At 33.5% G+C, this 21,411-nt stretch overlaps 1 protein-coding gene across 2 annotated transcripts in view; it reads left to right on the forward strand.

Annotated features, from left to right (window-relative positions):
• Positions 1–21,411, forward strand: part of LOC145261198 (uncharacterized) — a 58,451-nt gene that overhangs the window by 20,803 nt on the left and 16,237 nt on the right. For both annotated transcript variants that reach the window (XM_080119523.1, XM_080119524.1), the window contains exons 4-9: positions 119–279; positions 5,760–5,901; positions 7,930–8,032; positions 9,343–9,479; positions 11,948–12,188; positions 16,793–16,921. In XM_080119523.1, coding sequence (XP_079975649.1) covers positions 119–279; positions 5,760–5,901; positions 7,930–8,032; positions 9,343–9,479; positions 11,948–12,188; positions 16,793–16,921 — 913 coding nt within the window. The remainder of the gene's footprint in view (positions 1–118; positions 280–5,759; positions 5,902–7,929; positions 8,033–9,342; positions 9,480–11,947; positions 12,189–16,792; positions 16,922–21,411) is intronic.

The raw sequence follows: 21,411 nt of genomic DNA on the forward strand, positions 1-21,411 counted from the left end.
GTTAATCAAAAGAAACCGGTGTAGACCTGAATTCGTTCCGTTCATTAATGCTTATTTCTGGGATTCTTGAAACCTAATTAATCTAATTCATGTAGTAAAGAATTATTGTTATTTTCAGATTGAAGGTCCATGCATCCTGCAAATGCAGAAGATCCGAAATGTTTCTGCTCCCAAGGAGCATGAAGAATCACAGGGAGCTCCACGTTTATTGAAATTGACCCTTACAGATGGCCATAATACCTGCTATGGGGTTGAAATAGAAACCATTCAAACTGTGAGGTAAGGAAAACAGAAACGCAGAAAAAAAGCTTTGTTAATAAAACAAAGCTTTGCTTTTTTTTCAGTACTTATTAAGAGATAGTCGACAAATTGATTTTTTTAAAATATATCGTTTGAAGGAAAAACAATATTATGTACTAAAATTGTCGAAAATAGTAATATATCCAAAAATGATAAATTCATAGAGTAGAACAGCTGCTATTGTGTAGTAAAAAAAAAAAAAAAAAAAAAAAAAACGGGGGCGGGGGGTCTATCGCTATAGACCTCAAATATTGCAGCCATGACACAAGTAATCTAAAATATTCTTTTAGTGGTTATGTCTCCTGTGTATAGACTCCTACTACCTACTTTATAATGTTTAAGAAAAATGTGATTTTACCCAATTTTTCGTAAAAATTACTTTTAACTATAAATAACTTTCTATTCAATGATTTTTTTGTGATTTTTGGATGTATTACTATTTTCGACATGACAAGTAAGTACATAATATTGTTTTTGTTTAAAACAACATATTTTAAAAAATCGATCTGTTGACTCTATCTTAATAAGCACCAAATTTTTTTCTAAAGCTAATTCTTGATAAAAAAATCCTAACAAAATATTACTAACTCATGGTAGTATTTAAAATATATATATATATATATATATATATATATATATATACACACACACACACACACACACACACACACACACTAATGCTGGGACGATTAATTAGAATCCGAAAAATGGGAACTTTTTGGGACATTGGAATTGGAAAATTTTTACGGTTATTTCCGATTTCAAAAACAACTCTTTTTATTTATTTTTGTTTTAATTTAAACTATAAAGTTTTTTAATGATAAAATGATATTTATTTTAAACTACCAGAAAACTAAAATTTATAGATTATAATAACAAACGTAGGTAAAATGTCGCCGGAAAAAAATGGCACAATCGAAAAATATAGATGGAAATTTCATAATGAATTTATTAAAATCTTTGATATAATAACATGAAGAGAAAACATTAAGAAGTTTGTAAATTAAAAAGAAAATTATATTTACACTAGCAGGGTGGGGGTGGGGAGCACCTGGTTTTGCCCAGGCATAAAATACGCTTAAATATATGATATTTAATTTGTCCAGATTTTGTATATATTATTGTAGAGTCGTAATTTCAAAAGTAAAAAAAAAAATGTATTTAGGTGCCATCAGCTAGAATCGAAACCTAAACTGTAGCATTCAAAGCTGGTGATGTTACCACTGATAAGATGTAAAGATAAATGTACAATTTGGACCCATTTTTGACCCCTTAAAAACAATTTGAACTGGCTAAAGACCCATAAAAGAACATAAAAAAATCCAATAATTTGAGGCCTTTAGCACCGCTGTGCGATTTTTAGTTTTGGGGGAGATAGTTTGAAAACATGGAGACAGACAGACATATAGCTTTTTATATATTAGATTTGAAAACAGATGAGGAATTTTCACTAAATACCTGCTCCCCATCCAAATGAAATTCTGCCTTTTTAGGCGATTACATGATTTTTGAATCAGAAATATATTGGAATCGGGGAAATTTAGAACAGAATCGGTAATTGAATCAGAATTGGGAAAAATATTGGAATCCTTCCATCCCAAATACTGATAAATCCTTCCCCCACCTTTTCCAAAAAGTGAATTTCTACCTTTTTAGGCAATTATGTGATTTTATAATCAGAAATGTGTTAGAATCACTAATAGATACCAAATACTGGTAATGATGTAAATAATTAATACTTTGTATGATAATCAAGGATGAGAGTTCTGTTGTTTTTTTTTTTTTTTTTTTTTTTTTTTTTTGTACTGGTGCATTGTATGAAGTGGATGTTGTTACTATTGCATATTATGAATGAACCGGATTTCTCGTAAATGGCTGGACCAACAATGATGGATACTTGTGCACTTATGCTATCGTGCTGAAATAAGGTTATTTAGAAAACCATTCTTAATATGGGACGGGAGGGTGTTTTGTAACTATTCTGTACTTTCACCTAACAATTTATTAAACAAAAATATTGTTAAAAATTGAATTTAACTTGAAAATACTGTTAAAAAAACAAACAAACAAAAAAAGAATTCAAACAGGTTTCCAAGCATTTTAGCTGCACTTGGCATATTCTGGCAGTGATGTCAGATGTCGGTCGAGCCCAAGAGAACATTTACAAGAAGTTCAGTTCGTAATATGTACAATCACCAACTTCCGCTTCGTACATTTCACTAGCAATGTTTTTTTTGTTTTATTTTAATACAACTGATTTCTGCAGAATTACCAAGGCTTTACGACCTTGCTATTTGACTTAATTTTATTTCCCCCCCTTTTTTTTTTCCTGCCTCCTTGCATTTTTACTTTATCTTTCTCTTTTTTTTTCTCTCTTCCTCTTCCTTAGTTCTAAGCAAATGATGCTGTGTAAGAGGGGGATTGGTCAAAGACTTTTGTTTAATCAAAACTTCTCATCTCCTTCTTCCATATTGCATTCTTTCTCTTGTTAATGGTATATAAATGTTTTGGGTTTTTTTTTTTCTTGGTTCAGACATATTTTTAATGTTTTCAAATTTTATTTTATTTAAACAATCTTTGCACAGGTTTTTTAACACAAAAAGCTAATTTAGTGGCATTTAACGAAATTAAAAGCAAAAATAAAATAAAGATAAAATATATCAGTGGATATTTTCAGTATAAGAAAAAAAGATTTTGTAGATTAACACTTTTTGTTACACCCTCCCATTCCGAAAGTAAGATTCTACTTTTTTCTACTTTTTTTTTTAGGCGATTATGTAGGAGTACTCTGAAAAAGTTGGAAAAAAAAAAAGAAACAATTTAAAGCAAGAGATCAATTTTGCACATCAATTTAACATAAAATGATCCTTTATTTTCAGGCCATTCTAGTGTTTAGGACAGTTACCCCCCCCCTCCCTCCACTCCTTTGTGTTTTTTTACCATCGAAGATAAATTCTATGCATTTTTTTTTTTTTTTTTTTGTGGGTAAGTGTTTGTTTTTTGTATGTGGTTTTACTATGGTTTTCGTTTTTAGGGTGGGGGTGGTTGTTATGCCATTGTGTGCGTGTGTGGTACATGTATTATTTGGACATACCTTCCTGCGTCGTTGATGTTGGTCTATCTGGATTTAAGGTTGGTTAGTAATAGTTAAGGGAGTTTTTATGGGGTGGGGGTGCCACTCAAACTTGGGTTTAATGGAGGTTTTTTTTTTTTTTTTTTTTTTTTTTTTTAGGGGTTGGGCTTGCTATTCCGTCTTAAGGTTAATGATAGTTAAGGAAAACTGTCTTTCTTTGGGAAAATATTACTTGAACATAGGGTTAGTTGTGATTTAAGTAATGGTTTTTTCATTTTTTTTTTTTTTTTTTTCTTCAGCATGGGCCCCTTCCCAAGACAACAAGAAAAATAAACATGATTTATCTCCTGTAGCAAAACAATTCTTTTATTAACTGCCCTAAAAAGCTAGAATGAGTTAGAAATTGGGGATCATTTCATGTTAAATTTCACATACAGGGTAGGAGTTCAAAATTGGATTAGAAGGGCGTGTGACATGGCTCCCAATTTGAGAAATTTATCTCAATGTTTTTGCCATTGATCACACCTATCCCCGAATAATTCAGTTAATTGTAATAATTTTAAAATTATACAGAACTTAGAAAAATTCAACATCAATATTTTTTTTTTTTTTGTTTTTTTTTTTGATGATGTTAATTCTATTGTGATTTCTTAACTTTCTAAAAATTGATTCTTGGTGAAGACCATTTATTTTAATTTCCTTTTTTCTTTTCGTTTTTGTCCAGAATACCTCGCTATTAAAAAATGTAAATAAAGAAAAATCTTTGCATTCACGATAAAAGGAAAATATATTTTTAAAAAAATCATGTAAATTGATCAAATAGATTTATTTTTAAATAAGAAAATAAAATTTTATGAGTAAATGAGGGGGGGGGGAATACCTTGCGTCGCCATCTTCAAGAAACAAAAAGAGATAACTCAACAATAATTCAAACTTGAAATTGGTCTTGTGATGCTTACGACTCCCATTAATCGCCTTGACTCGTTTAAAAATGATTTTCTTTATAAAAATAAAACTACTTTTTTTTTTTTTTTTTTTTTTTTTTTTTTACAGTGATCACCACTTATCAAGGCCCGGAAGCCACTCAGGGATAAGGGTTATTGCAAGTACATTACATTAGTGTGGAGATTTGATGAAGTGTTTACTTAAGGGGGCGGTTCATTGGGAATTTGTTAACATTGGACTTGAAGACATCCAAGTTGTAGTCCGGTGGGAAGCAGGCAGACGGAACAGAGTTCCACAGGCGTGCAGTTCTAAGAAAGCAGCTTTGTTCATGGAATCCGCATTTTGATTTAGGCACAGATATAGAGTGGGGGAAATTTTTCACAGTGGATTCGGCTAGACGGGTGTTTTTCGTGAAAGATTGGCGAGGGGGGACCAGAGATTGGAGTTCAGAGGAGCACCTGCCATGGAAATAACGATAAAACAAGGATAGGCTCGAAACGTCTCTTTTGTGGGAGAGAGGTTGCAGGGTAGAGAAAAGGGCATCCCCCACTAAGCCACAAAGTCTATTTTGTACTCTGTCAAGGCAGGATAGGCTGTTTTTAGCAGCTCCTGCCCAGATATGGCAACAGTATTCCATCCTTGGACGTACTTGATCAATTTATCTGATTCTTGGAATATATTTTTGTTTTGTCACAAGTACACACATCATACAGATTTTTCTGTATTTTTGTTTTTTTTTGTATAGGAAGAATCTATAAATATAAAAGCGAAAATCTATGTTCGCTTCTTGTGTATGTCCAAGAAAAGGCTTTTTTCAGAGAAGCGGTCAGTCGGTTCACAACTTTTTAAAACTTTTTATATCACATGTAAATCGTAATATCTCAGATTTAACAATGGACCTTGCCTGTCTATTTAATTTGCTCGACTTCGGGAAGATAAATATTCAACAGTTTTCGCTCGCCGCATGTAGGTTAGGCCTTTTCCAATAATGTTACCCCCTACCCCCAATGTCTTGGGGGGGGGAAGCATTCCCGCACTAAATGAAATGCTACCCCCGCAGTCAAAAGTTGACCTCATTAAGTCATTAAAATGTGCACCTGCCAAATCCAAGTAATTAAATAAATTCAAACGTCTTTCCGTTAGCATTTCGCGGTGGCCCAATGGTTAAAACCGCCACACTTTTTTTTTTTTTTTCACACTTTAATTTACAACTTTGCCTTAAGGCTTCGGGTTCGATCCTCATACTTACCTACCAAAACATTTTTTTTTAAAAATTTACCCCCCCCCTGCTAGTTATGTATAAAGAAGTTTTTTTTTTTTCCTTAATTTTATTAATTACTTAAATCCCCCAAAGTGTATTACATATTAACGAATTTTTATTAATTTTTGCGTGTGTATTTTTTATTTTTTTTTCTAGTTTTGTCTGCCATTAATTTTTCAGCTTGATGACGCCACCTGGAACAAAAATCCAATTTTCTGGAACTATTCCGATAGAAAACGGATTCTTACAGTTAAATGGTCGAAACACAAAATCGATTGGTGGCAAAGTAGAAAAACTTCTAGAAAATTGGGAACTCAAGCGGGTACGTGTTTATTTTGTGTTACATTTTTCTATTTTGCCTTCTGCATTTCTATTTACATGTAAAATAAGGATTGTGCTATGGTTAGAATTTTCTGGGCAGTTTGCATATAAAATGCCTGAAGGTGCCGAACAAAAGTTTAATGAATTGATTTTTTTTTTCGTATGAACGTTGACCAATTTTTTTCAGTGAAAATATATTATTTCTGTTATTATGAAGATAATTTAATGAAAAGTTAATTGAAAAAATGAAAACAATATTCCTTTTGTTTTTATAAAGAAAATACGAATAGTTATTATAATACAATGAATAATAATTATAATTTACAAAACTTTTAAGAAAAAATAAAAAACACTCATTGTAAGGTAAGTTTTATGTATAAATATTTTTTAAAGAACAAAATACTGATAGCAAACAAAAATAAAATTTATTTTTTGGTTCCCCGACAAAGAAGGATTGGACTTAGTAATTCACTCCTGTTTGTCCATTCTCACTTTTCTCAATAACGACATCTTTGATTTTTTTTTTTTTTTTATATAAATTTTGCAAAAACATTAGTCATGGTGGAAGTAAATTTTTGTTAGAACAGATTTTTCGGGATAACTCTGGCTACTTCACTTGGAGGCATTATAGGTGTAAAATTGCCCCTAAATCAGTTATCTGTTCACACTTTTCTCAATGACCATACCTTGAATTTAAACAATTTTTTCACAAACATTAGTCATGGTGAAAGTAAATTTTTGCCAGAATGGATTTTCCAGGTTAACTCTGTGCCCCAGGGGACATTATAGGGGTAAAATTACCACCAGATTGTTCATCCATTTATTTGTTTGCACTTTTCTTAATAACTACGCCTTTTTTTTTTTTTTTTTTGAAATTTTGCACAAACATTAGTCATGGTGAAAGTAAATTTTTCACTCGTGGAGGGGGACCCCACATGCTCGGTTTGTGTTTTTATCTAAAAAAATTTTTTTTTTTTTTTTTTTTTTTTTTTTTTTTTTTTTTTTTTTTTTTTAAGAGGTTTTTTGTTTTATGATTTTTTTTATTTTTATATAAACCAATGATAGCAAATAATTCTTAGATGATGTTGGCTGCTGCGATTTAATTGTCTCAGTGTTTCACTGTCTTTCAACATTTTACATAAACTGCTCAGAAAATTCTGACATTAGCACAGTCCTAACAAAATTAAGTAGATTTATGTTTCAGACTGTTTTGAAGATGGCGCCGCGAGATCGTTGCTCATTGTTTAGCCATAAAATTGAATTTTCCTACTTAATAATAAAACTGTTGTTATCTAATAAGAGGGACCGTCGTGTGATCGTCTAGTTGTTCTTTCTATGTTTATATGCCGTTGTGTGCGTGTGTGGTACATATGTGTGGTATTATTTGGACATACCTTCCTGCATCGTCGATGTTGGTCTATCTGGATTCATCTTGTGTCTTGGAGGGAGACTGGTACCTGTTTGGACGAAGATTCAGTCACTCCAAAATGATGAATTGGTTTTATAGTTTATTTCACTTTCCAGATGTCTCGCAGAAGGATGGAAACTGAATCTCTGGCTTGCGTGGTTTCTCTTGGTCTCATTTCTACATATGTCAGCGCCCAATCCCCCCAGTGAAGGGAAGGAGACTACTGTGAAGCCGCCCATCGCCTTCTAAGTTCAAACCAAATCTCTTCGATTCAGCTAACCTGATCACGTGACTCACGCGCAATCCGATCAGCTGACCCTGACTTCTGGTCAACGTGTCGACAATATAATTTAAACCCCCCCTCTCTCTTTCTCTCGATCCATTCTATAACAAAACTACTTGATCAATTTACGTGATTTTTGGTGTACGATATTTTCTTTCTGTCACATATACATACATAATGCTGATTTTAATTTTGTTTTTTCATTAGTAGGGGGTTTCTGTAAAAATACCATATTTCTATGAACAGAATTTACTGATCATTATGAATTTTTATATATTAAATACTTAAATGAAGCATTTCTTAATATTTTTCAAGATGTTTTGTGTTTTCTTCTTTAGAGACTGGCAAAGCAGCATCGACTCGGTATCCTCTCAGAGGGCGGTCCACCACCATTTGTTCCCTTTGGCCATAGGATGACAATTAAACCTCCAGTTAAATCTGGTAAGTTATATTTGGAATGTTGGCAACATGAGTTCAACAGTGTAGAGTAATTAGTAGTCTCTTACTTTGCTTTCTTCAGACCATGTCATGTACTCTTGGATGTTTTTCTGTATTTGGTATATAAATAAGGTATGCACATAAATAACGCTAAGCGAGGAACTACTGTGAGACCATGTGTTCCCTCCCCACAACAAGTGCCGCCCCCCCCCCCCATACTGTTGTGCATGCTATGGTTTCATTCTCCTTTGCCTTCTCTTTTCGTTCTAGCTGTGTTGTCATCTCTGACGCAGTGGTAACTGCTGAGGGCAAGCATTGGTTGACAAGCGTAAAAAATAAAACAAGCCAAAGCACAAACTCCAACACTTGTGTATATGTCAGTTGGATTCTGGATGTGTGTGTGTATGTGTATGTGTGTGTGACACCATCGCAGAAAATGACTCCCTAAACGCTAAACTACACACCTTTGTCTGTCGAGACCATGTTCGTTAGTCGGTTGGTCAATTCATCTCCCCACCTGTGCTAGGTCACAACCTGCCTTTAACTCTGCTGAACCCTGAACTGTTGCAAAATTCGCTCCCACTCCCAAAACTACCCATAAATTAACCATAAATATATTGACCATGTTGTAGTCAGCTGGTGAGCTGCCTCGTGGTAACGTTTCACAGACGTGTACTTCTTTGAAAGAAACTTTCCTCGTCGAAGTTCCGTTTAGTTTTAAGTAAACAAAGGAAGAACGGAAAATTACATACAGTGGTTGTAGCTAGATGAGTTTTTGCTGTGAATGTTTTAAAGGCGGGAGCTAGAGATTGGATGTTGTATGTGGGAGGACAATGATCATTACATATGACCCTCCCTGCAAAAACTAAAATTATCATGGGTTGTGGGACCTTCCACTAGTGATAAAATAGTTACTTGCTTTCAATTAATTGTATACAAAGATAATTGTTTTAACAATTGTGAACTTGTGTTTGTATGCATCCGTCTTCTCATCCCTGTCCGAATTCAATGCTTGATATTGACACTAGCCATAGTGTCAATCATGTGGTCTCTGTCACTGCTTTAACAAATGGATTTTTCTTTCAAATATGCTGTAATAAATATAAGTACTACATCCAGGTTCCTCCCCTCCAAGAATATGATTGACTGGTTAAGCTATAAATACCGACTGGTAGACCAGCTTATGAGGGAGATTGAAAGGTATGCTGAAAGCCTCACGCTTAAGGATACACCAGCTCTGACCAGCAGAGGTTCATCTCCACCCGTTTTGAGACTTACCTGATCTAAACTGTAGACTTTCATTCTTATTTCAGATAATTTTAAATCATTGGAAAATGCTAAAGAAAAGAAGGAAAGCGAAGAGTTTGAAATGCAACGGAGGGCGACCATTGCAGAAGCCATTCAGGCGAAGGAAGAGAAGAAAACAAAATCATTCGGAAGCAACAAACAGGTGAATATCAAACAAATTATTTTATTATTGAACATCCCCCCCCCCCCCCGCGCTCTCTCTGTCTGCTTGTTCAGGGGTCAGACATTTTCAATATTTCGCCAGTTCACTCTTCAGTCTTCATGGGTCAGCCGTCTCCATTTTGTACAGTTTTGTCTAATGGCTTGCTTCCAAATTTTCCTTGGCTGGTCAACAATTCAAGAAATCCATGCTTATAGGAGAACTAGCCTGGGTGCCTGGCGTGCGTTGCCTGAGTGTTTGGAGATGTGTGTTGAGCAAAAAAAAAAAAAAAAAAAAAGTGGTAGTAGACAGGCAGGTTTGAACCTGTACCACGAAGGAGGAAAAAAGTGACGCCTTTGCTGTTACGTCCATCGCCAAACCAGAAGTGGCAAAGGTTTAAATTAAGGCTAGTCAATCGAAAAGAGAGGATAACTTTCGAAAATATTGGTGAAAAAAAGCAACCCCTTCCTGTAGAAAAGTGCCCAGTTGAGGGTGAAGGAGTTAATGTTTTAGCCAATTTTTTAATATTTGTTGTCCAAAGGGTCGAGCTCCAAAACGATATCGATCTCATGAAAATCCGTCGCCTCTGGCGAAAGTTTTAGGCTGACATACATACATACATACATTTTAAACAGACAGGTGAGATTTATATTATAGATGGACGTTCTACATGACTGCATCATATATAACTGGTTCATCTTTAAAACAATATCTACATTGGACAAATGTGTTTTCAGCAAATCCTAGGACCTCTGGCAATGTAGAGTACAATGTATTATATTGTGGACTAAGTTCTTGCGGGGAGGCATATGAAGCTTCATCCTGGTGCACCACAATGGGTCCCCAACTAGAGCAGGTAATCAATTGATTTAATTGAAAAATGGGTGATTTCATTGATTTTGATGACAATAAAAATATGGGAGGGTGAAACCTTCGTTGATCATCGTTCAATCCCAGGCAATGTTGAGTTCCCCTGCTAGTTAAGTATAAATAGAAATATTGAACATCTATTTCAGGTCGAGAGTGTGTTTGTGTAAGGCGATTGGAGTTACTGGCATAGTTCAACAGAGGATAGTTATAATTTCTTATGCAAACATGTCCATATTTTATCCCTATCTCTATTTATATATAAAAGGCATTTTGTGTGTGTGTGTTTGTCTGTGAGTTCATTTTCTAAAGATTCTGAAATGATTAGGGATAATTTTTTTGAAATTTCACATAAATGTATTTTGTGTCTGGGAGTGTTCTTAGATAGGTTTTGGAATGCCTCTGTTAAGTATCAAAATAAATGTTTCTATTCATAGCACAATTGAACCATGATACTTGATTTTGCATTTTAAACTTTAATTCAAGCTATTATATAAAAATATTTAAAACAAAATCAGAAGTAGGTTCTTTACAGTGCAAGATAGACTACATTTTATTGTGGATTAAGTCACTGTCTGAAGGCATGTGAAACTTCCTCCCGGTGTACTGTGGTGGGTCCCCAACTAGAGTAAGCAGTCAATCGATTTGATTGAAAAATGGGTGATTTCACTGATTTCAATGACAATAAAATATTTGGAGTGTAGAATATTCGTTGATCCTCATTCAATCCTGGGCAACGTCAAGTCTCCCTACTAGTTAGAAATAGAATTTCTAATATTTCTTGTCCATCACTGAGAGAAAAAAAAATATCTTAGAAATACAGGAAACATGAGTTGGAAAAATTACATTGAGAGCATTGCCAGGACCGCTGCAAAAAAGGTAGGTTCTCTCTACCGTGCTAGAAAGCTATTAACACCCGAAAGTATCCTACACCTCTATAAGGCTACCGTTCGCCCATGTATGGAGTATTGTCACATTTGGGCTGGTACATCTGCTACTAGTCTCTCGCTCCTAGACAAGGTTCAAAAAACAGTCGCCAACCTGATAGGTCCTGAACTGTCATCTAAGCTTCAGCCTCTGTCCCATTGACGAAATGTAGCATCCCTCTGCCTGTTCTACAAGTACTTTAACGATGAATCCTCCGAACTGCAAGCACTTGTACCCCCTCGACATAAATATCGACAAACCCGACAAGCAACAAAATCCCACCCCTTCACAGTTGAGATCCCTAGATGTAAGAGAGAAATCTAGTCCAGTAGTTTCTTCCCCAGAACCGCTAGACTTTGGAATTCCCTTCTGGGTTCCTGCTTTCCCAACTGTACTGACATGCAGAAGTTCAAGTGTAACGTGAACCGACATCTTGCTGCCCAACTCCCCACATAGTACCCCTGTAGCTCATGTCCCTGATAGTAGCCCCCTACATCAAAGTGGCAATGTGCCTTGTTTGGGGTGAAGATGTAATTAAAAAATATATATATTTAATCTTAATCTACACAAGAAATGTTATTTTATTTTATTTTATTTTTTTTTTTTTTAGAAATATTTTTAGACTTGCAAATAAAAAACTTTCTTTTGATTTTTTTTTTTTTTTTTTTTTTTTAAAGGCTCTGAATGACAAAGATGTTGCTCATCTTGTTGAAATGGGATTTGCTACTGAACATGCATGTCAAGCTCTTCGTCAGACTAATGGCAATGTTAATGATGCTATTGTGTCTTTGCTTGGCAAGTCTGGAGGTTCATCAATGCGAGACGGGGGCTCAAGAGGCTACGCCAATAATTCTGCTGGTGGTGGACAGCTGAAGACCACTGCCAAACTCGGAGGAGAAAAACCAGATAAATTTCAAGGTAAGATTTTTGTTGCTTTTGGCGGAAAAAAATATTCGCCTGAAATGAGAAAAAAAAAAAGATGTTTACTGATAAAGACAGAACCTCAAATTTGTGAAAAGATAACTCAGCAGTTTTGTTGCTGAGAGTTGAGAAATTCCTGAATACTCGTCAAAGGTGCATATCAAAACTGATTTTCAATTATTCTAGTCTTTAGAAAGGAATCTTTGTAAATATGCAAAATATACTGCATATTTAGCGAGGTGCATAGGTGAATACTGTTGAGGGCAGGCCTGCACTTGGAGAAATATTTAGTGAGGTACATAGGTGTGTGCTGTGGATGGCAGGCCTGCAATTGGAGAAATATTTAATGAGGTACATAGGTGTGTGCTGTGGATGGCAGGCCTGCAATTGGAGAAATATTTAATGAGGTGCATAGGTGTGTGCTGTGGATGGCAGGCCTGCAATTGGAGAAATATTTAATGAGGTACATAGGTGTGTGCTGTGGATGGCAGGCCTGCAATTGGAGAAATATTTAATGAGGTACATAGGTGTGTGCTGTGGATGGCAGGCCTGCAATTGGAGAAATATTTAAATCTATTCGATATAAATAAAATAGATGTATGTGTGTGTGTGTGTAAATATTTAACAGGTAAACTCTTAAACTACTGGTTACATAACACTGAAATTAACAGGAAACACAAATTATACACCAAGGATGGTTTATAACGAGTAAAATCTGAATATTCAAATATATCAAATACAGCCTGGTAATGCCGGTTACTTCAGCTAATATGTAAATAAAAGTGGGCAACAATTTTTTTTTACTTTTTGACTGTTCTAAATCGGGAAATGGCATCTGTTTCTCTCTCTGTCTGGTTTTTGTGCTAAGTTGATTTGAAAAAAAAAAAATCAAATCTTATGACAAAATGGATTACAGTTTTGTGGCATTATCAGCTCATCTGTTGTCAGCACATATCCTAAATATGATTTTTAAGAGAAAAAATGATTTGCCAACAACATATATTGATTACCTGATAGAAACATTGATTACTGAATGGTGGGCATTGATAAGTGCATATAAAGGTTTCGAGTTTTTATGATTTCAAACTGATCTCTTTTTCGATATAATCACCCAGCACTATCAGACCTGATTGCTTCTTGTCATTAAAATAATCATTTCTAATCAATTATTCAACATGGCATTTTACTCCCAACAAATTTTTCTAAAATGCTTCACACATGCATAAATGTGAGTAAAAATATAAAAAAACATGTGGTCACCAAGGCTCAAAAACTTGACCTGATTAGGCAAAACCAATGTGACCTTTGGATCCAGTACATCAGATTCCGTCCTATATCGGCTGCAAAAAACGCAGACAACAAATTTGTTGTTGACCGTGTTATGTTATAAACATGTGCAATGCTGCACGTTTAGTGGAATGCATAGTTGCATGCTATGGATGGAAAGCTTGCAATAAAATAAATATTTAGTTAAGAAAAAAAAAATCATCTGGTTCTTCGAAATGTCTTCTTGGATACGAATCTCCATGCTGTGATTGTGATGTCCACACGAGATAAGAAGACTCCCTAGTCAGTAGGTTTTTATGTTCAGTAGGTACCTCCATGGCGATGTGTAAAACGTCAGTAGTACACATTTTAATAGTGACGTCATCATTTCGTGTGTTTGTGTTAATTTCTATGGATAAGCGTTTGCGTTATAATTATTAATGGAGTAACGTTTTTTTTTTTTTTTTGCTATGGATAAAAAACAATATAAACCTTTTTGTAAAACAAATACATTTTTATTAACGAACTACACAGACTAGAGTTAATAAAATTAATTTTAACGTCTTCTGTTGACACATGTATTTAAAAATAATGCTCTTTACAAGCCTCCATACATTTTGGAAAAAAAGCGCCAAACGTAAGGACCACCCTCTATCAATTTAAATAATAAAATCAAAACAAATTTTTTTTAAGGTTGATTTTGGATTTACAATTTTTATCATCTCAATAGTCTTATTTTCTTTTATATGAATATTTTTTTTTATTATTGGAAACCTGTTATTAAAAAAAAATCATTTAAACTTCATATCACGTAATTGAATTTAATATCATTTAAAAGCTTTTTTAAAATAATTATTTTTTAGAATCTTTTTTTTTTTTTTTTTGTAAGTCGAATAATTATATTACGGAGAAAAAAAATTATCTAGAAAGTGTTGTTTTTTTTTTTTAATGTAATATTGAATTTATACCCAATTTTATTTACAACTTTGAGGTAAATGAAATAAATAACAGGATTTTATATATATAAAAATTACTATTTTTTAATTATTTGATCTTTCCAGCTTTAAAAAATGTTGAAACTTTTATCAACCCACATTTATTTTGCTTAGTTTTCGGACCATGAAATATGGGGGGGGGGTAGAACAAATAAAAAAATATATTTCTGCTATTATATTTATCGAAACCTACTTTTGATATGTAAGTTTGATTGAATATCGAAAATTTCAGGAAAATGATTATTTGATTTTTACTAGATTTTTAAAACATGGGTGTGTGAACGGCTTCAAAAACATCACTACATAGGAACGTTGTTTTAAAGCGTCAATAATGTAAACAAGATTTTTGTCTCACGTTTTCATTATTTTTGTATGCTGTAAAATTTAAAAAAAAAATATTAGCAGTTTATTTGAAGCTTTTTCTATTAAATGGTAAAACAGTTAGGATGATAATATTAAATTACATCATGTTACATATGGGGGGGGGGAGAGTTTAAAACTGTTGCGCACGTTGGAGGTACCTAATGTTCAGTGATAAACTTCCTCAACTAAGATCATTAGTTACATGTCAACAAGACTGGCAAAAGGGGGTTCAGTTTTTTTTTTTTTTTTTTTTTTGTCAAACCAAAAATATTTTTAATTGGTTTATTAAAAAATTTTTTGTGAAAGTAATATTTTTATTATTTTTTTTTTTTTTTACATGGGTGTCACCACTTATCAAGGCCCAGAGGCCACTCAAGGATAAGGGTTAATAGGTATACATTAGTCATTGTTATTTTAGCATAGTAAACAGTGGGAATTTTGAAACTTGGATTACTTAGGGGGACGATTCAATTAGAACTTGTTCACATTGGACTTTTTCTTCTTCTTTTTTTTTCATAGGTATCACCACATTATCAAGGCCAATAGGCCACTCAAGGATAAGGGTTAAAGAGTGTACAGTAGAAATTGGACAATATAATAATCATTAGTAATGAAAATTTGTTAAATTTAATAACTTATATGGAACGGCTCATCAAGAACTTATTTACGTTAGACTTGAAGACAACCATATTGTAGTCAGCCGGAAAGCAGGAAAACGGAAGACAATTCCACAGGCGTGCAGTTCTAATAAAAAAGCTTTGTTCATGGAATCTACGTTTAGGTTTAGGCACAGATAAAGAGTGGGGGGAATTATTGATAGTGTTTACAGCTAGACGAGTGTTTCTTGTGAAAGTTTTGCAAGGGGGACCATAGATTGAAGCTCAGTCGAACACTTTCTATGAAAATAACGATACATCAGAGACAAACTCGCAACATCTCTTCTGTGAGATAGAGGTTGCAAGGAAGAGAAAAGGACATCTCCTACGAGGCTACGAAGTCTATTTTGAACTCTATCAAGGCAGGACAAGTCCTTTCTAGCAGTTCCTGCCCAGATGTGGCAACAGTATTCCATCCTTGGACGTACCTGGCTCTTATATAAATAGAGAATTGCATCAGCAGTGAGATATCTACTGGATCGATAGAAAGATCCCACCATTTTTCCAGCGGCCTTGGCAACAGATTTGATATACGTGTTCCATTTAAGATCAGGAGTAATGGTCAAGCCCAGAAGCTTGTCAAAACTTAAGGCCTCCTGAAGACGAGAGCCATTCATTTCAATTGATGCCAGATGGGGATCAGAATGTTGATGATGTAAAGAGAGAAGCTTGGTTTTAGATGCATTAAAAGTAACCAGCCACTCCTTTCCTCATTGTACTACATGCTCAAGATCAGAGGAGAGAGAATTGGAGAGAACTTGGTCGTTTACTGTCTTAGATGTGCTACCATAAATGGTAGTGTCGTCAGCATAAATGTCTACAAATGATGTAAGGATGTGATTTGGAAGATCATTAATGTAGATCAGGAAAAGAGTTGGGCCCAGGATGGACCCCTGAGGGACACCGGCATTAATACTGTGGGCTTCTGATTTTTGCCCCTCAACTACTACTCTTTTGAACCTATCAGAAAGAAATGATTTAATAATTGAGAAGACATTTCCAGCTATACCATAGCTAGAGATCTTATGAAGTAAACCTTTATGCCATACCCTATCAAAGGCCTTAGATATGTCAAGAGCAATTGCCCTAGAAAGGTTGCTTCCATCGAGAGATTTGCTAATCCTATGAGATATAACTGTAAGCACATCTGCTGTAGATCTAGCAGAACGGAAACCATTTGTTTTGGTAAAAGAAAAATGTTCTGAGTTAATATTTGAATGCAATTAAATTTTTTTAAATAAGATTGTATTTTTTTTTTTTTTTTTTTATATGTAGAACTGGAGTCAGGTACATTTTTTTTTTTTTTTTTTTCTTCCTTAAGGTCGTGAAAGAAAAGGTCGGAAAAGAAATGAGGAGAAAGAAGCTGCAACTGAAGATGTTACACCAAGCCGTCCATCAGGTCCTGCAACACTTTTTGACTTCTTGGAAACAAAGATACCGTTGAAAGAAGGTTAGTGACATCTTAGTTTTTACTGTTTTGTTGTTCATATCGTGGAAATTGCGCATTTCTTCATTTATTTGTAGTGATCAGGAAGGAGAGGGGGGTTCCAGCATTATCATAAAATATGGGGGGGGGGGGTAAAAAAAAAAAGTAAGTATGAGGATCGAACCCGAACCCTTGAGGCAAAGTTGTAATTATAAATTAAAGTGTGAAAAAAAAAACGTGTGTTGTTAACCATTGCCCCACCGAATTGAATTTATTTAATTACTTGGATTTAGCAGGTGCCCATTTTAATGAGTTAATGAGGTCAAGTTTGACTGCGGGATAGTATTCATTTACTGCTGAACGCTCCCCCCCCCCCCCAAGATGTTATAGGAAAAAGACTAACCCACATACGGCGAGCGACAAATATTGAATATTTATCTTCCAGAAATATATCAAATTAAATAGACAGGCGAGCTTCGTTGTTAACTGTGAGATATTACGATTTATATGTGATATAAAAAGTTTTACAAAGTTGTGAAGCGAGCGACCGCTTCTCTGAAAAAAGCCTTTTGTTGACATACAGAAAAAGCGAACATGCATACATACATTTTCGCTTTTATATATATATAGATTATAATAAATGAATATACCATATTATTACTTTCATTGTATTTATTATTAATGTTCATACTTTAATTTATCTGAGTAAAATGTTTAAGAATATTTTTAATAAATATTTTAACCCCTTAAAAAATAGTTGACTCCCCTCCCCTACAAAATATATGGCTTTTGAATCGTAAACTGCTTCAACCATTTCCAGAGTAGAAAAGTAAATATATGTAAATGTTTGTACGACTAAATTTAAAAGAATCTTTAAGAACTTTTCAAAACGAAATTAGAAAATCTTATGGATTGGGAAAATAGTCTTTTGTGATCGAACAATATTTTTTGTAGGAATTTATTCCTATTTGAGTCAAGTAAATTATTTCCAGTTGAGAACAAATGGCATCGAAGTTCTGTTTCTCCCATGAGGAAACAAATAAGTTTTCCTGACCGAATGATATTTTTCAGGAATTAATTTCTATTCCAGTCACATAAATTCTTTTCAGTTGAGATTGTACCCAATTTATAAGTAGTGATTTTATAAATTATGTAAATAAATTGATGCAGTTTTCATTCCGAAACTCAATTGGCGCCCACCATTGTCCAGTTATAAAATGTTTTAAATATATTTTCATTTATCCAGATTTTGTATATAGAGTCGATTCTTTATTGATTATTTCATGTGATATTCTACCCCATGTCTAGTCGTGATTTCAAGAGTAAAAAAAAAAATTATGATTTGGATGGCATTAGCTAGAATCGAAACTGAAACCGATAGCAATACTGTAGCATTAAAAGCTAATGATGTTACCATGAAAACAAACATAAATGTCCAAAATTTATAATGATTTGCGCATGTGTATATGAGTAGTTTTAGTTGATTCGCATTTGGCAAGTTATAATTTCTTTCAATTTTTTTGACTCTTTCAAAACTATTTTAACCCGCTAAAGACCCATGAAAGAACGGCTGACAAAAAGTGTTATCATTTGAGCTGTCTTCCATCGTTCTGCAACCTACCATTTCAGAGGAAGTACAATTTGAAAAAAAAAACGGAGACACACAGACATAGTGAGATTTATAAATGAGATAATAATCAGGAATGTGAGCTCTCGACTTTTTTAAATCCAGAAAAAGTGGATTTCCACTTATGGATGTTTGTTCTCTACTTTGTGATAAGAAATATGCTTTTTTTTTTTTTTTTTTTTTTTTTCAAGAAGATTGAAAATGTTGTTAATTTGACATGAACGCTATTACTGCAAGCAATTCATGAAGAGGAGAAGAGAGTTAAATGTTTTTTCATTCATCAAAGAATGACTTCCCGTCTCCTTCCCCCTCAGGCACACTCAATGTCTTTCTCTTTATTTTGACTATCTTAGTATGACAGAATTCTCTTTCATCACTCATAAAGCAAATACTGGCCAATGTTAAGAATGAAAATTTAAAATAATTCAGTGCATATGAATTAGTTTTAAAATAAACAGTGCTAGTGCACTTATTAAACCGTGCTATTTTTTAAATAGTATTTTCAAGGTTAATTAAAGTTTTATGATATGTTTTTATTAAATTCTAAGGTTAAAGTACAGAATAGGTAGAAAACATCCTCCCGCACTCCATGTTAAGAATGGCGTTCTAAATGTTATTATTTTAGCACGGATCAATAAGTGCATTAGTACCAAATAATCTAACGTAAAATTATCTTGGCAGATTTTAGAATTTAGACATAGATAGCATTGTATCTGACAAATCAGTATTTGATTCTGCTTAATCATTTTGCCTTTGACTTCCAGTTAAGATTGTTACCGGTGATGACAATAATTTTAAATATAAGGGAAATAACTCTTTCAGCTAACACTATAACTTATCTCCCTTTTTATTATTGAGCATATTTTCCATCTTTTTATATCAATATTTTGTGACTACATATTTCTTTCTATTTATTGCCTATACACGAGTTTCTTGACCTTTTAAAAAAAATTTTTTACTTTACTTTGATCTACAAGTAATTTTAAAATGTGCTTGTAATGAATCCTAGGCAATGCCAGTTAGGCACAGCTAGTTTTTAATACGTGATTGGATAAATATTACAGTTAGTGACTTAAATTATTTTCAAGGAAATATAATTGTGAAATTAGTCTAAAACAATTTATTTTGCTTTATCTACTCTGATGAAAATGTGACCTATTTGTGTTGAAAAAAAAAAAGGTACTTGTACAGTTTAATCAAAATATTAAAAAATGAAAATATCAAAAAATAGTTTATATTGTATGTATCTGTTATGGAATGCAGTTCTCCAAAAAAAAAAAAAAAAATTCACTTGATTTCATAAAGTAGTTTTTTTTTAGTGAAAAAAATAATTCGTTATGATACCGAGCAAAAGGTTCGATTTTTTTTTTTTTTTTAGGAAGAAAAGCTAGTATTAAAGATGGGGAGGGAGTGTCGACGCTTTAAACTGAGTTATCTCCCTGTGGCGTGTTCAAAAAATTCAAAGATGTCTACCTTTAATGTGCTGTTATGAAAATCTGTTTTTCCGCTGTAAAAAAAAAAAATACTCAATCAAATGAAATTTTTTTTTTTGAGATCTTCAGTCCAAAACGGATACGTACAATATAACCTTTTTTCAATATTTTCATTTTTTAATGTCTTGATTAAACTGTACAAGTGCCAAAAAATTAAAATACAAGTCATAAGCCTTTAAAGTTACCTTGAATATCGGTTTTGAGTAGTGTAACCATCATAGTCAGATGAAATAATAGATTCCCTGAGTTCGACAGAAAGGTTCCCTAGTTCAACAAGCTGCACCTGAAGAAGATCGGGAGTTACATCAACTTAAACGTGAAAATAACACTCAAGATGAGAACAGTAGTCTGAAGAAACCAAATAATATGAATAATTTTCATCTAAAAAATTCAGAAACAAAATAATATTCATTGGTTAAACAAAATTACTACTTTGCTCAGAACTGATGTTTTCAGCAACGTGTATAAAATGTCTTTTTATGGAAATAGATTACAAATTCGTAGTTTAAGGACAATAAATTGCTTTTGACTAATTTCTCGAACTGTATTTTCTTGAAAATAATTTGTCACCAATAGTTATGTGTACTCCAAATTGTAATAGAAATTATTTTTCCTGTATTGTACAGTTGGTTTTTATTGTCACGTATCTTGTTGCAATGATGCATGTTTGTTCGTGCTTGTGAGCAATCAAGAATTCAAGAGTAAAATAAAGTCTTTCTATACATGTGTTGCGCTGGGTGTTTATGCATGTTTTTCTTTCATAATGGCTTCTTGGCGTTGTTTCATAACTGTCCGTGATCATCCTTATAACTTAGGCAAAATAAACTTTTCATTCATTCATGAATGGCACAAGAGACATTGTTGAGTTTTCAAGGTTTTATTTGGAGAAATGACTCGCACAGAGAGAGAGAGAGAGACCACATAGACGTATAAGTAAATAATTATCTATCTTAACCTAGTTTTCTAACTTAAGGATTGAGAGAAGTAGACTGACAGACATCAAGGTGACATTTACCTTAGATTATTCACATTATTGGGCTGTCTCATTACCACAGCTTCCAGAGTAAGACTGATTTAAAAAACTTTTTTGTTTCTCTAAATTCTATTGTTAATCTAGTTCATTTAACCTGTTGACTCTGCTCTGTCACCTATCTTCTGTTTAGTCTTTTACAGATTTGGCTTATCCGGAATATGTACTATATCAAAATTCACACTAATTAACTTAATCGCTACTTGCTGGTGTAGGGCCCCAACATATAACAGTATTTAGTTTAATGTCCATTTTACATGCTGGCATATGTTGGCTTTTAAAAATTAACTTCCAAACTAACCTATCTCTGGCCAGGTCTTGATTGCAACATTTAAACTATGTAGCCTGAAATGTAACCAATTTT

This window comes from Euprymna scolopes, chromosome 37 (assembly GCF_053919585.1).
Source record: "Euprymna scolopes isolate OS-2025 chromosome 37, ASM5391958v1, whole genome shotgun sequence".
In the NCBI taxonomy this organism is placed as follows: Eukaryota; Metazoa; Mollusca; class Cephalopoda; order Sepiida; family Sepiolidae; genus Euprymna; species Euprymna scolopes.